The sequence below is a fragment of the Hipposideros armiger genome, unplaced genomic scaffold, assembly GCF_001890085.2.
Source record: "Hipposideros armiger isolate ML-2016 unplaced genomic scaffold, ASM189008v1 scaffold_224, whole genome shotgun sequence".
Lineage (NCBI taxonomy): Eukaryota > Metazoa > Chordata > Mammalia > Chiroptera > Hipposideridae > Hipposideros > Hipposideros armiger.
Genome location: NW_017731574.1, coordinates 901417 through 916518, shown reverse-complemented (window position 1 = coordinate 916518; position 15102 = coordinate 901417). Strand labels below are relative to the sequence as shown.

General features: G+C 57.2%; 1 protein-coding gene across 1 annotated transcript in view; it reads right to left on the bottom strand.

Annotated features, from left to right (window-relative positions):
• The window catches only part of PEPD (peptidase D), a 126549-nt gene that overhangs the window by 97556 nt on the left and 13891 nt on the right, over positions 1–15102 (bottom strand). Inside the window, exons 2-4 of the mRNA XM_019654525.1 lie at positions 10783–10966; positions 8726–8853; positions 2182–2245 (exon numbers count right to left, since the gene is read on the bottom strand). Coding sequence (XP_019510070.1) covers positions 2182–2245; positions 8726–8853; positions 10783–10966 — 376 coding nt within the window. The remainder of the gene's footprint in view (positions 1–2181; positions 2246–8725; positions 8854–10782; positions 10967–15102) is intronic.

Here is a 15102-nt window from a genome sequence, read left to right as displayed (position 1 = left end):
ATCCCACATGTGGGCCAGTGATGCTGCGCCCTCTACAGCTAAGATGGTGAACAACAGCTCGACCTGGAGCTGGGCTGCCATGAGTCGCCGGTGACGGCCTAGGCTGCAGTGGGGCTGGCCAGCAGTGGGTGTGTGCTTTTGTGAGCTGCCGTGAGCTGCTTTGAGCTGCCGCCATGATTGGCCGTCCAACGGTTGGCAAGCGACTGCCTCACCCAGGAAGAGCGCAATGATAATACCAACATGGTCCAGTGAAGCGACGTCCTCCAAAACTAGACTGAAGAGCCAAGAACCAGCAACTTGTCTGTTCCCCTTCCCTGATTTCCAAACACTGTTCCCCTCCCCCAATTCCCCAATAAAATCTTTAATAAATAAATAATAAAAAGAAATGAGGGGCTGCTGGAGGACATGTCTATGGAGGTGACACAGGCTCGCAAGTGCCTCCTAGACTCTTCAGATGCTAGGAGTCACCCCCGATAACTTGGCATTGAAATCATATGACATAAAACCAAGATCCATCAAAAGCCACCCTCACCACAATCCAACCAGGCAGAAGGTGCTGCAGGAACAGGCCCCCGTGGCCCTGTGGACGGAAGCTGCCTCCTTCACCGAGACCCTCCTGCCTGGGCACCACCATGCTGCAGTCCCCTTCTTCACCAGACCCTGTCCCCAGACCCTGTCCCCAGCTGTCGAGGTCAGCACCGGGTCTCAACCAGCTCTGATGCCCATACACCCCTGGGGCTGAGTGGGCAGAGAGTGTAAGAATAATGGCTGGGAGAAAAAAACTGGGCCTAAGTTACAAATATAAGACAATAAAGGGCTAGGTACAGACCAGAACACAGCCAGTGTCTACCGTGCCCACAACTGGTCCCAAGAGCCAGGGGCGGGGTGCCAGTGTGGACTGGAGTCAGCAGGATATGCAGTGGGCTGGCACAAGGCCTTGGAGGATGGGTGGTACACAGACAGTCAGAGAAGTGGGCCTGTCATTCCAGGACAGCGAACTGGAGCAAGACTGTGCCTGGGTACGGGATGGTACTGACGCTGGCCTGCCTAGGGCCAGGCACGTGTTTATCAAGGTGAGCTATCTGTCCCCGAGCAGGCTGGGCTGAGCCCCTGACACCAGGCTGAGACACACTGGTTCCTCACAGTGCTGTACGTCTGGCCAGGATCCCTGGAAGCACCCCTGTCACCCAGTGCTGTCATTCCCTGACACGGTCTGTGTCCTGCCCAGGGGAAGGGGGAGACTGCTTGGCTTCCAGTTGGCTGTGTCCTCTGGCCACTTTCACACTGTAACCCCCCAGCTCTCAGGGTACGTTCACATGCTGCCAGTCTGGGAAATGTGGCATGGGAGGGCTCACTCAGTCCAGCTGATGCTGCCAGGCCGGGGTTGGACCTTGAGCACCAGGCAGTGACCTCTCGACGTTTATATTCTAGCCAGCACAAACCTGCATGGAGCATGGGGTTTGTGACAGCACCCAAAGACAGAAGAGAGAGGCTTCCTGTGTGCCTGGCAATGGCTGCAGTGTCAGGAGGCCTTGGGCCCCCGAGGAGACAACAAGGGCACATAGCTGTACTTATCTCTGGCATGGCCCTGCCCTATCAGCCGTGGACGTCAGGGGCAGCCCCTTTGACTGCCTGGATTCGGAACAGATTCAAATCCCCAGGATGACATCATACACCTACCTAGGCCACATGACGCTGCTGGGCAACCCTGCTGGGAAGTAGATTAAAGCCAGGAGACCTCACCTCCACCCCACCCTTTCCCACAGGCCTCTCGATGTCTTGGGGCTTTTCTGACAGCAGCATCGGCAGCTAGCAAGGGCCTGTGGGGAGGGCCTCCTGACATGTGAAGGCCCAGGCGAGCCCATGGGGAAGATTAGACCTTCCCAGAGACGTCCTCCCCCCATGCAGCTCAGTGGCCACAACCCGGGAACCAGACACTTCCGGCCAGTGAGTGAGGGGCGCTGCCCTGGCAAACATGGACCTCCTCAGGGAGACCTAAGGCACATGTTTCTAGCCTGCTCTCTCCAAATGAGGGCACTGCTGAGGGGCTGGCAGTCGGGAGGTGGCTGGCAGCCTGCGACGTCCAGCCAGGCTGCGGCAGTGGGAGGAGAGGGTATCCAGAGCAGAGGGGGGACTGGGAGCCCTGAGCTGCTCAGAGAGTGAGGGGCGGCCGCGACTGACCTCGTCTGTGTACTGGACGTCATCCACGGCATACTTCTCCTTGAAGTGCTCCTTGGGGTGGATCCTCAGAGAGAAACACAAGGAACATCAGGGTCAGGGTTTGGCTGCCTTCCTGCCCCCAAGCCTAGGCCACGAAGCCCCAAGCCCATTCCTGCCGCGCTGGCACCTGGCACCACATGGGTCTACCCAGCAGATTCAGGGAAAACGGGCACCGGGCCACAGAGTGACCGCTGAACCACACCTGCCCCCTTGACCTCCCCAGATGACCTCTGCTCCTCCGGGTCCATGACCCTGGCCACCCAGGGCGAGCAGCTGCAGACAGGCTTTCTCCCTCCACTGCCAATGAGAGCCCACCAGCCAGCCTGCACCCCTCACCCCTTGGGGCATGAAACAAGTTGCCTCCCAGGCCCCCACGGAGCCTCTTTAAAGGACAGTTAAAAATTTAACATTTTGAAGAATTCAATATCAGTATTACTCACTGGGATGAGAAACATTTGAGCTTACTCACCAGCCCTGAAAAAAATCAGTCAGTGAGAAAACAGAGACATAGGGCAGAGGAAGTTGGGCAGCCCTCGCCCACCTCACGAAGGAACCCTGGTCATGGCTGTGCTGAGCGGGGTTCCGGCGGGTCCAGCAAGCACCACCCCCAACCCCAGCTTCTTGATGGGGGATGAGTCAATGTCACTGCTGGTGACAAGGCTCCCACGAGGAGGAGCACTAGCCGCATGGTGGGGTGGGGTGGGTGCTGGAAGCCAAGTCCAATGACGCACACACATGACGTCCTTCGCCGTCCCACTCCTGGGCACCATGTCAGCACGGGGGCATCTACCCCGTCCTGCCAATGATCGCATGGTATTCTAGTCACCAAGTGTTAGAGCCGAAAGCAGCCTCAGGGGAACATAGCAGATGGCTTTCAGACTGTGCTTCCTGGGCTCTCAAGGGTGGGCAGATGACGGGGGTGAGGGTTCCAAGGACAGTGTACCTGGGGAGACTCAGAGGGGACATGGGAGAGAGAGGACTTGGGGACTTGGGGATGACCACCTGGAGAGGGAGCTCCACATGCCTTTGAGACACCAATGTCTTTGAGACACACTCAGACACCACTGCCCAGGAGGCAGAATCCCTCTCCCCTCTCTGAGCCCTGCACCCCTTCCCTCTCCACCCAAACAAACGTCCCAGACGGGACTGTGGCCCAGAATACAGAGCATGGACCGGGGACAGATGGGTGAGCTCACCATCACATACGGCAAGTGAGGCCGAGGAGACGATGGCCTCACTGCAGTGGGCTGCTCAGGGGCCCCCTGCTCAGGGCTCTTTGCTTTATCTCCCTTTCGGCTTCTCTGACACAGGCAACGGGTATCGAGCTCCTGCGGTTGATTAAATTTGCACCATCCAGTCGCATTCGCTTCCACGGTTGAGATAGAACTCAAAAGTTAAATGGCCAAAGTCTGGGGCCTCCATCAACATTGCCTGAAGCAGTCAGGGCAGGAATTGATGACACACACCTCACCTGGACACTAGGGGCCCCGGCTCCAGGGCTTACCACTGAGAGCTCGCTGACCCTTTGCTGCTAAGGGGTGACACTCTAGGCACCGAGTCGACCCTGCAGCCGTGCACAAAAGCACAAGCCAGAAGCGCAAGAGGCAGGGCCATCAGCAGCATCACCACATCCACTCTGCCTGTCCCCGCTCCAGGAAAACACCCCGTGTCCTTGGCAGGTTCCCAACCCATCTCTGGTCCCCAGTCACTTAATCACCTCCGGCTGTGACAGGCATCAAAGCAAACTCTGAAAAGACTCGGGAAGTGCTAAGGATCTGCTTTCAAGGCCAGCCTCAATGCTCCCTATAGATGGACGCCTTGGCCATTAGCCCGGGCACTGACCTTTTCACCTCCAGTCCCAATGGGGACCCTAACTCTCTCAGCTCACCATGGCCACCCTGCCAAGGGATGCCTCGGGAAACATGTTCCTGCCACTCTGCCTGGGAGTCTGGGTGGTCAGGCCTCAGCAGAGACCTCAGGAGACCTGAGACCTGGGAACATCTCTGTATGCTCAACCTGAGGTCACGGTCATAAGAATGTGGAACCAGAGGAGGTGGGGGGAGGAAGGGGCAAAGAAAGGGAAGGCGAGCACAAGGCAGTTCTGATCTGTAGGTGGCCCCAGGGCTGTGCGCTCTACTGTCCACCTTTTAACTATCAGCCACAAGGCATTCCACTTGCCATGGGCGCCAAGGAGCGCCAAGAGCCAGCCAGCCCACAGGAGAGCCTGCTGCTTCCGTCCTGATGTCCAGGAGGAAGCGAGTGCAGGTGTCACCCCACCAAATGTCCTTTGTCCTCCTCAATGAGCTCGGATGACACACTGGGTGCAGACTGGGTCTCAAGGGCCAAAACTGCCCAACTAGCTACAGGCCTTCTTCTCAACAGGAATATTCATTTGACAAACACACCCTGAAACGCTGTGAGCATCTTCTCAGGCACATTGCGTGTCATTCTTTTCTAAAGGGCAGAGATAATTAAGTTTGACTAGTACTTATTTTTTATGTTTTAGAGCTAATTATAGTAAAAATCATTTAAATGTCACCCTAAAGGATAATGCCATGTCAAGCCAGCCGCCGGAGGCTTAGCAGCCATGATGTTGTTAAGAGCTGATGGGAGAAGGTGTGGCACATCCACACAAGCCCTGCAGAGCTGGCCAGAGAGGTCGCAGGGCCAGGCTGGTGGTGGCCACGTAGAGGGTCTGCACCCTGCCCCGTCTGGAGTTTACGGTCCAGCAGGGCAGCTCACGCCAGATCCTATCTTATGGGAGATCTGAATAGAAGCAACTGGACCGAACGGCTCAGCAGGGAAGCCAGCCGCACCCCAGAAACTCTCCCTTCAAGTGGAAGGGCGAGCATTAGCAGGAGAGAGGAAGAAGTGCCCCACTCGAAGGGGCCCATGTCCTCCAGATAGAGCCAGTGTCCACGGACCCAGCCCGCGCAGGCCGTCTCCACCAGCAGCTGGGCTGGGCATGAGTTAGAGGATGCCTTTCCCAGAACTCAGGGTCAGGGCTGAGGCAGCCAGTGCCAGCACGTGGGCAGGGCCTCCAGCAGGAAGGAGACATTACATTAATGCCCATGGTGCAGACATGATGGAGCCCTCTAGAAAATGAAATTTCCAAGCGCAGGTTCTGCTGGCTAGCTGACCACCTGCGTGGGGTTAATGAATAAGTAACAGCGAAATTACAGCAGTCATCATCAATTTTCAGCGGCCAGAGCCTGCCATCAGCTACAAACGATATGGTTGCCTTTCATTCTGTTCACCGCACATCGCTGGGCACTTGCTCCAGAATGGTAGTCAGCGACCTTTTCAAGATGCTATAAACTTGTCAGAAGAAAGCAGATCTTTCCAAAGCCATGCAGGTGCCAGCTCCTGGGGACTACTCCCATGAGCAGATGGCACGGTAGCACTTCTCAGGGAGGCCAGGCAGTGGGACAGCCTGCGACTCCAGAAGGAGAGCTGATCAAAAGGAGGCCTGTCTGTGGTCAGCAGGGCCCCAGGAGAGGTTCCCAACTGAGGATCCTGGCCGATGGCTGGCCAGGCCTTGGGCTGCCTGGGACCAGGCTCCCACCAAACCACCTGGGTTAAGAGCCAAAGGAATTCCTTCAGCCTCCTCATGAAAACCTGCGTCCTCATCAGCGCCCCGTGTGCCCTCCCTGAAGACAGAGGGAGCCGTGGCGAGGCCACCAGACAGGCTGAGGCAGCTTTGGTTCCAGTGACCCAGGTATATATACAGGGTGGGGGTGAAAAACCACACACGACATGCACCACCCCTGTGCACATACACCATACACACACACACACACACACACACACACACACACCAGTTTCCATATCAAAAAAACGCAGTGCTCAGGGCCTCAGGTGAAAATCCCTCACACCACTCCTGGGCAGTACCCTCAGTGGAGTAGCACTCGCCTCCCTACAAACCTCAAGCCAGGCTCACTGTCTCAAGTTCCAGGCCTGAGGCCTCGGGGACAGGAACAGAATGCAGCCAAGATGCAAAGGCTTTGGGAGGGTTCCCCCAGTGTGGCCCAAAGTCACTCACCCTCTATGGGCGCAGAAACTGCGCAGTGTGTTTCTCCTTCCTGCTCAGAGAATCTGACATCCCAGCAGTCAAAGCTGCCATCATCTAAGCCTGCTTCTGATGAAAATGTTGGGAAAAAGTTTCACATCGGAAAGGTACCAGACTTTTGTAAGCAAAGACTCTCCAAATAAAAACAAACTTGAAGCTACTACATTCCTGTTCCCCAAAAAAAAGGCCTGGGGTGAGGCACAGGCGGGGGAACAGGCTGCCCACAGATCCCTCAGTGTCTGGGCCAGCGTGACAACAGGACAGGCAGTTTACACAGGATGTGGCAGGTCTGCAGATGGGGGCGTTGTTTCCCTGGGCAATTTTATCGGCCAGATGGATTTTCAAAAGTCATCAGATAGAGACTCAAAAGGAAGCTGAGGAGCTGAAGGTCAAATGTTCCGTCTGGCGGGTTTTGATTGCAAAGGCCAGGTAATCCCATCGGCCTTGCTCCTCCCGAGCTCTATTGATTATGAGAATGTCTAGAAACAGTCACAATCAGATGGGCCACTCCCCAACTCCAGCCCCAAACAACCAGGCCCTTAGCCAACTGCCCTGTTCCCATCATGCCCTCTCTCCCCAGGGCTCATGAGGACTAGGAGACAGTCGCACCAGAGCAGAGAAAGGGAGCGGACGCAGTGGGGAGCCAGGCTTGCAGGAGACCACGGTGGATCCTTCTGCGGTGGGTCTCTCTGCTACGCCACCACCCTGAGCCCATTTCCTCTTCAAAACACAGAACAGTCATAAGGATTCAGCCAGGGACAGAATAAAAGTTGATGCTAAAGGTCACAGCAGGATGGGGCGGCCAGAGCCACCTTCACAGGCACAACCCGGTCTCCTGGCCTGGATCTGCTGACCTAGACGGAGGAGGGGCGCCACGTGAATGGGTTGAGGGGAGCCTGCCCCAGGCCAAACCTGAGGCCAACTTCTCTGCAGGCATAAGATGCAGTCTGGTAAAGTGGGCAGTCCACCTCAGAGGCGTCCTCCAAGGCCCCCTCCACATCCCACCCAGGCTTGGGGCAGTGTGGAGTCTCTGGCGGCTCTCAGCCATGCCCAATGCCCTGCCCCTCCCTCTGGGAAGAAGGCAGCAGACCTTCCAGTGCCCACCCTAATGCAAGCAAGAAGGCCAGTGGGAACCTGCTCATTACGCAGCAGGGAAACATTCACGCCACCTGCCCCAGGGGCCTCTGAGAGGCCAACACCTAGGTGGCCACTGAGATATCTACCCCAAAGGCCAGCTAGATGGGCATGTCCGCTCCCCAGGACCAAGCCAGGTGAGCACACTGCCAGGAAAAGCCCGCCTGCTTCTCTTGTGCTGCCAATTCTGCTTAAAGCCAAGTCTTTACAACAAAGCTAAAGACCAGGGCCAGGGCCAGGGATCCTGCCAAGAGGGCTCAGAGCACAGCTGTGAGGCCGAACCCCTCCTCCCAGGATGGCAGAAGAGGTACATGGCAGGCTGACAAGAGGCTATGGGGTTGGCACTGAAGGGCTAGTGGGGAGGGCGGCACATGAAACAGAGGACGATCAGGGGGCCTGCCTGGCCCTCTGTGCAGAGCAAGGCCCAGGAGCAGCCTGGTACCTTGTCATTCAAATCAGCCACAGACCAGCCAGCCCACCTGGTAACGAGCATTCAGGGACACTAAGCAGGGAGGGCTGAAATTTATATATTAGCCCAGAATAATCACTCTCCAGGCAGAAATGACACGCTGGAAGGTGGTAAGCATTTAGTGGGACCCTCTGATCACCTCAAGCATCCCCAGTTAGGTACAGTTTCTGCTTCGGCCCCTCTGAACAGGCAGGGACGGCTCCTGGGACATGTGGACACAGTGAAGGGCCCTGGAGCTGGCAGGTGCCACAGGTGATGGGGGAGGGGCACCTCAGAAGAGCCCAGGCCTCTGGTCCCACACTTCTCACACAGCGCTACCCCATCTCCCAGGTGAGCCCACTAAGGCAGAACCTACATCTGTAGCCCTGTAAAGCTTACCGCGGAGGCAGGCACCCAGCAGGCACCCAGTGAAGCCCTGTGGTTAATGATGGCATTCAGAGAAGGGCCTTAGGTTGCCCTCCCTGGTGAGAGCCAGAACCTTCCACTCCCAACCCATGGGTGCCATGCAGGAGCGCTGGTCCACTGGGACCAAGGCCTCAGGCATTCTAACAAAGCTGGGAATCCAGGCTTTCAAGACTAATAAATGGTAACTACCTCCAAACAAACATGACCGCAGTGTACGGCTCTGGCTCTGACACCCCTTCCCAACCAAGGGTACAGGGCTCGGGCCCAGGGCAGGCCGTCAATGGTCCTGACCACTGACCCTCCCCATTGCTACTTCTCCCCTCCTTGCCACCCACAGGCCAGGCCCTGTGTCCCCAACCCCAGCCCCACCCCACCCCGGCCAGCCAGCAGTCAGCAGGCAAAGTCACATGGCCTGGACGGCTCCTTACTTTCCCATCCAGGTGGCATGGCTGTCAGGAAGCCTGGGCACAAACAGGGTCGACTTTCCGGTGTCGATGTCAATCACGCCGTAGCAATCTGGCTCGGTGACTCCGAATGACCAGTGAAAGAAGGACTCCTGTGGCGGGAACAAGAACCCCACAATTACCCAGTCAGCAGGACAGAAACAGGAGGTGCAAGGAGTTGAGGTGGGGCGGCTGACCAAACACCTGCCTTCATGCACCCCAGAGAGTCCGCTCAGGCTCACCGTCCTCAGACACTGACCCCCAGCCTCACACAGCCCTCCACCTCAGCACTCTGCCCCCCACTCCAGGCTGCCTGTCTCCTCCGTCCAGGGCTTGGCAGGGGGCAGCCTGGCCGGTGCCTCTGACGCTGCTTTGAGCCTTCTCTGATAATGTGGGTTTCATGCACGTGCCCCAGCACCACCTCACAGACCACACCCCTTAGGCCCTTCAGAGGGCACGTAGGACATGGGTGCCATGAGCACCACTGGTCTGGCTCAGCCCTGCCCGTGCCTCTCTGCCACCGGCATCGCTCTGCGGTTCCTACTACTGCCTGCAGGCAGGCAAGGTGCCACCTTGAATTAGACACCCAGGCTGGACACCTGCACGGAAACGGATTCCTCCACTTGGGACGTCTTCCTTCCCCTCCCAGCCCCGGGGCAGCTGATGACTTCAGTGTTTAGCAATAAACAGTGAGCTAAAATAACCTTATAAAGGTACCAAGAGGAGGCGGATCGCTTCCAAAATTAACCCTGCAGAACATCAGTAAGGGAGCCAACAGCTGAATTTAGGAGATCGGTTTTTAAACCACAGAATATGTAAGCCTCAAGAAACATCAAGGCTCGTCAGAAAAAGCTCATTTAGACCTCCATGTCTCTAGAACTAGAGGACTGCAGGCTTGAGGCTGCAGGAACAAAGAAGCAGAGGGGAAACTTCCAGCAGGAGGCGCTCTCAGTAAAAAACACTGTGCAATGGCTCTCGGCAGAGGATCTCAGCCAGCCTGTGCCCTGCGGGGTGGACTGCCCAGCTGGGGAGGCCACGCCTCGCCACCTCCTCTCCACACTCAGCTCCCTGAGCTGGATGCTGGACAGCTGTGTCCCCTAGGCGCTTCCTGTCCCCAGGGAGGCTCTGGAGTCCCCAGTGTGTTAGGCCCAGCTCTGGGCATGGCCGGAAGGAGAAGAAAACACCAGACTTGGTGTCAGGAGGTGGGGTTCTAACTAATCCCAGCTCCACCCTCGGAGCTTGTTTCCTCATCTATAAAGTGGGTGCAATGCTAGGATCAACAAGAACGGGGCCAGCTCAGGGCCTCCCTGACTTTCTCAGTGCACCCCTCTGTCCAGTGTCCTTGTTCTTACTCTTGGGAACCGAGTGATGCCAGCGATTCTCAGTCATGGCCACCACATCCAAGCCGGCTTCCTGCCGCTGGGCCACCTGCCACCCCGCAGGGTTCCAGAGCCTCAAGGAGCCCCTGGACCACTTCCCAGGTGAGGAAACCAAAGCACAGTGAGGCTCACAGAGTCAGCACTGGTCAAGCCAGGACGAATGCCTGGGCCTCCGACCCCTGCTCAGCATCCTGCTTAGACATCTCCTTCCGAACTGCTGCAGTCTCCGTCTGCCTTGCTGCAGAGCCCTCCCCATCAGCACCTCTCTCTGGCCATGGAGCTGTCCGGCCCAGCTACTCCTATGGACGCCAGCCCCCTACCTGTAACACCTGCCCCAACTCTACCTGTCAGAATTCACCGGCCTTCAGGGACCACACCTGATGCTGCCTCCTCTAGGAAGCTTCGTCTGCTTGCTCCCCAAGGAATATCATCCTGCTGTACTTGGACCTGAGAGAGCGGAGACCGGCTGGTGCCAGCTCTGCCCCCAGCAAGTGTGGGCTCCCTGGGCCCCAGGCCCTGGCCTGCCTTCAGAGAGCCTCTTCAGGGACCCCAGGGAACAAAGCTGCCCAAGGCCCATCAGGCCGGATCCTAGCAGAGGGCAGACAGCCCACAGGAGGCCCCGTGCACGCTTGGAGGTTTCGGATGCTGCTGGGGTGGGCTCACCTGGCGGAACACGACCCCCGTGTCAGTGCAGTAGCGCTGTGTCTCCTCCCCGCCCTGCAGCAGCACGACAGAGGCGGCCTCCACGGCCGGGTTCTTTCGCAGCCGCTCACACAGGCGCCGCCTGTTCAGGGCGAAGAGCTCCATGGACACCTTCAGGGTTTCGTTCCCCAGCCAAAACGAAGGTCTGCAAAGACATGAGCACACACCGCCACACAGGCCTCTGTGAGCACCACCGAGTACATCCGCCACCCTTGGTCTGACACGACCGGAGGGCCGAGCCTGCCATGAGACCCCCATTAGCACATAACAAGTTGATCCAAGCTGGACTTGCTTGTGAACCTCATCAGGACACCCTGGGACCACAGGGGCTCGTCGACCACAGCCTCCCCTGCTATCCCTGAGCACTGGGCCACAAGGGAGTCTAAGGGACAGTTTGGGTCTGTTTCATCAGTGGGCAGGTGAAGCCCATGGAGGGAAAGCCTGTGATGGTTTGGAGATGTATCCTCTCAACTCCTGCCTTCAAGGAGCTTAATATCCTTGCGAAAAATGCATGATCTGGCCCAGACAACACTGGTTCCCTGCCCAGGCGCCTGCATGCTCCCATCTTCTCTGCAAGTCACAGATCCGGCAGGCAGGGCTGGCTGTTCCTCACCTGGCTGGGATGCCCACCTGTCCTCAACACACACACACACATCCAGGGTACCCAGAGCCAGCCCAGCGCAAAGCCTGGAGAGTACCGTGTTTCCCCGAAAATAAGACCGGGTCTCATATTAATTTTTGCTCAATGTACATTTATTCATTTATTCATGTACAAAAATCTACATTTAGTCAAACAGTCATGTCTGGGTGACAATCTTAACTGGGGCTTATGTTTGGGGTAGAGTCGTGTCCCGCGCGGCAAGGGCGGTGGCCTGCGAGAGGGGCGGCAAAGGGTTAAGAAAGACAAGAGCCAAGTATTTGGTGTAAGCGGACCAGGGGAGACGCCAGTCTCTTGGACTGAGCTCCGAACGAACCTGGCGTTCCCATACCTTTTATTTATTTATTTTATTTTTTTAAATATATTTTTATTGGGGAATTGGGGGGATGGGAACAGTGCTGGGGAATTGGGGGAAGGGGAACAGACAAGTTGCTGTCATTTTTTGTTCTTCAATCTAGTTGTGGAGGACATTGCTTCACTGGCCCAAGTTGGCACCATCATTGCGCTCTTCCCGGGTGAGGCAGATCAGTCGCCGGCTTCTGAACGGCCACTCACTGCGGCTGCTGGCCACTCACGCTGGCTGCTGGCTACACACGGTAGCCCATGGCAACCCACTGCCACAGGGGCTGCAGCCTATGCCGTTGCCGGCGACTCATGGCATCCCAGCTCCAGGTTGAGCTGTTGTTCAGCATCTTAGCTGTGGAGGGCAGTGTCACTGGCCCTCACATGTGGGATCCGAACCGGGGCCCTCTGGCATCCCAAGCCAGTTCTTAACCAACGCGCCACTCGGCCGGCCCCCCCATAGCTTTTATTATCCACTATCAGGAAGTGAATTTGCTTATCGCATTCCAGTCTGCTGAGCTTATTGTGCCTAGTAACTGTTTTCCCCGTACTGTGCCTTCACACACACACACACACACACACACACACACACACACACACACACATGACCCCAGGGATGGTCTCAGCATTCTGAGACCATCAGATAAGGAAGCTTTACCGAGATCACTCCCTCGGGTCTCAGCATTCCGAGACACTTCCCTATACCTTCATGGGATCAGCACACGGGAACAGTTCGGCAGCTATGAGGCTATAGGGTAGGACTTATATTACGAGCATCCTGAAAAAATCGTGCTAGGGCTTATTTTCCAGTTAGGCCTTATTTTCGGGGAAACACGGTATGTGCCAAGTGACCAAGGGGGGGCCATGGCAAGATGAGCCTGGTAGCGGCAGCCCTAGGGGTGCTGACCTTGAGGAGAGCAGCCAGCCAGGGGTGAGCTGCCGAGACCTTACGAGAGGCTGGGCAGAACCAGGCCTGGCAGAGCAGGTGGGTGTCTCCCTCCATCCCCACCCTCACCTGATGGCTCCCTTTCCACTGAGAAAACACAGCTTATCCTCTCAGCACCCAACTACCTAAACCCCACCTGCCCCCACCTGAGGCTTCTCCTCCACCTGGGTGTGGCCTGCCCACCCCCACGCCTATTCCCTGCGTGGTTCCAGCCTCAATTTTCCCCTCTCAGGATCATTCTCAGCATCTAGACATACAAGAAAGAACCTCACTTACGGCTTTAAAAAATTAATCAAAACCCTTCCCTTAATGCTCAGGTCCCTGCAGCCATCTAGTTCTCTCTCCCTTTTGTAGGAAATATCCTCTGAAGAGTCACCCAAGCCCACCGGCCCCACGTCCTAGCCACCCACGCTCTCTTCAATCCACCCCATCAGGCCTTGGCCCACCCCCTCTCCACTCTGCAGCCCCTACCAGGCCTCTCTGGGTGCCCAGGGCACTGGGAGCCACTCTCTCTGCCAAAGCCCCGCCCGGCACCAGCCCTCCAGGCGCCCTCCATCCCTCAGTTCGCCCTCCATAGTGCAGCCCCACAGCTGTGGTGTATCTCCGTCCCCCACCTGCACAATTGCAGGGAACTCAAATGCTCGCTCAGTCCCAGCGTCCCCCAGAGCCTGGCCTGCACCCACCCAGAGGGGCCCTTCAAAATTGCAAATCCGAGCAGGCTCTCCCCCGTTCAAGCCCTCCTCTGGCTTTCTAGTGCACTCAGAACACAGCGCAGGCTTCCTCCGCAGCTGCGAGGAGCTGAGAGACACCCCCACGCAGCTCCACCGTGCCTGCACAGGCACCGCACAGGCATTGATCTCTCCTGAACACCAGCACAGTCCCCCCAGGGGGCCTTCACTGCTGCTGTTCTCCCAGTGCTCCCGTTCTGGCTTCTTCCAGGCCTCTGTGGAGATGTTCCTCTTCCCAGAAGCTTTTCCAATGACCCACTGAAACCCTCTCCCGACTCTGCATTCCTCTTTAGAGCACGCGCCATTGCCTAACAGCACGTGTCTACTTGATCTTTGTCTCCCCAGGTTAAAGGTAAGCTCCAGGAGGGCGGGCACCTTGCCTCCTTCCCAGCACCTAAAGGTGCTGAATGACCACGTGCAGGAAGGAAGGGCAGCCCCAGCAGGTGGGGTGGGCCCCGGGGGCGGAGGAGGAGTGGAGTTAGGCGGGTGCTCTCAGGCCAGGACGGAGGGTGGGCACGGAGGTTGAGTAAGCTGGAACAGCCCAGCGCTGGTGTGAGAGAGACGGCTCTGCCTGGGGCTGCAGTGAAAGCCAAGCACCGTGGCCTCAGGAAGGCCTGGGGCACCTCCTGCACTCACCTGGCCATGGGACCCTCAGAGCCAGGGTCACTCCTACGCGTCTTGGTTCCAGTGTCACCTTCTGAGGATGCTCGTCCCTGGCTTCCTTCTTTAAACTTGCAGCTTTCTCCCCTGCCCATTCTCCCACTTAGCTGGGTTTCCTCTACTCTCCCCTGCTCCATGCCCAGGGCCTGCGGACTTCATCAGTATGCTCCCTGCCTCTGGCATCCAGGTGGGTTTAACCAGGGGGAGGCATGGCAGAAGACAGGAGGGGGAAGACTGGAGGAGGTGGGGAGGCAGGGAGGACATCTTCAGTCACCTCTCTCCATGAGGCTCGGCCAGGTCCCTGGCTGCAAGGACACATCCCCCCGCTAACACACATGCAGCCTGTGAGGACCGGGGCTCGTGATGCAGTCTACTTCTGCCCACTAGAAGGTAAACCCTGTGAAGACAGACATCTGGGTCTACTCTGCTCACTGCTGGGCCCAGTGCCTGGCACCCTGCTCGGCACACAGCAAGTGCTCAATAAATATATGCTGGGGTGGCCGGTTGGCTTAGGTGGTTAGAGTGCGGGCTCATAACACCGGAGTTGCTGGTTTAATTCCCACACGGGCCAGTGAGCTGCGCCCTCCACAACTAGATTGAAGACAACTACTTGCCTTGGAGCTAATGGGTCCTGGAAAAACACACTGTACCTCAATAAAATTTAATAAATAAATAAATAAGTGCTAAATGAACAACTGTGACAACGTAGGGCCACACACACAGCTGCCACCATCAGCCCCAGTGGGGCAGGAAGCAGAAACCTCAAGCCAGCCTGGCCAGGAAGGATGGAGGGGTCGTGCACAGCCTACACATGCTGACAGGACTAGAGCCTCCCTCCCTTCCACTCCCCTCCCAAGCATGGGCCCTCACTCACCCTCCCAGAAGGGTGGACACAGGGGCCAGAGCTTCCTCTAAGTTGAGCCACTTTCCTGCCAAGTTCAGCCACA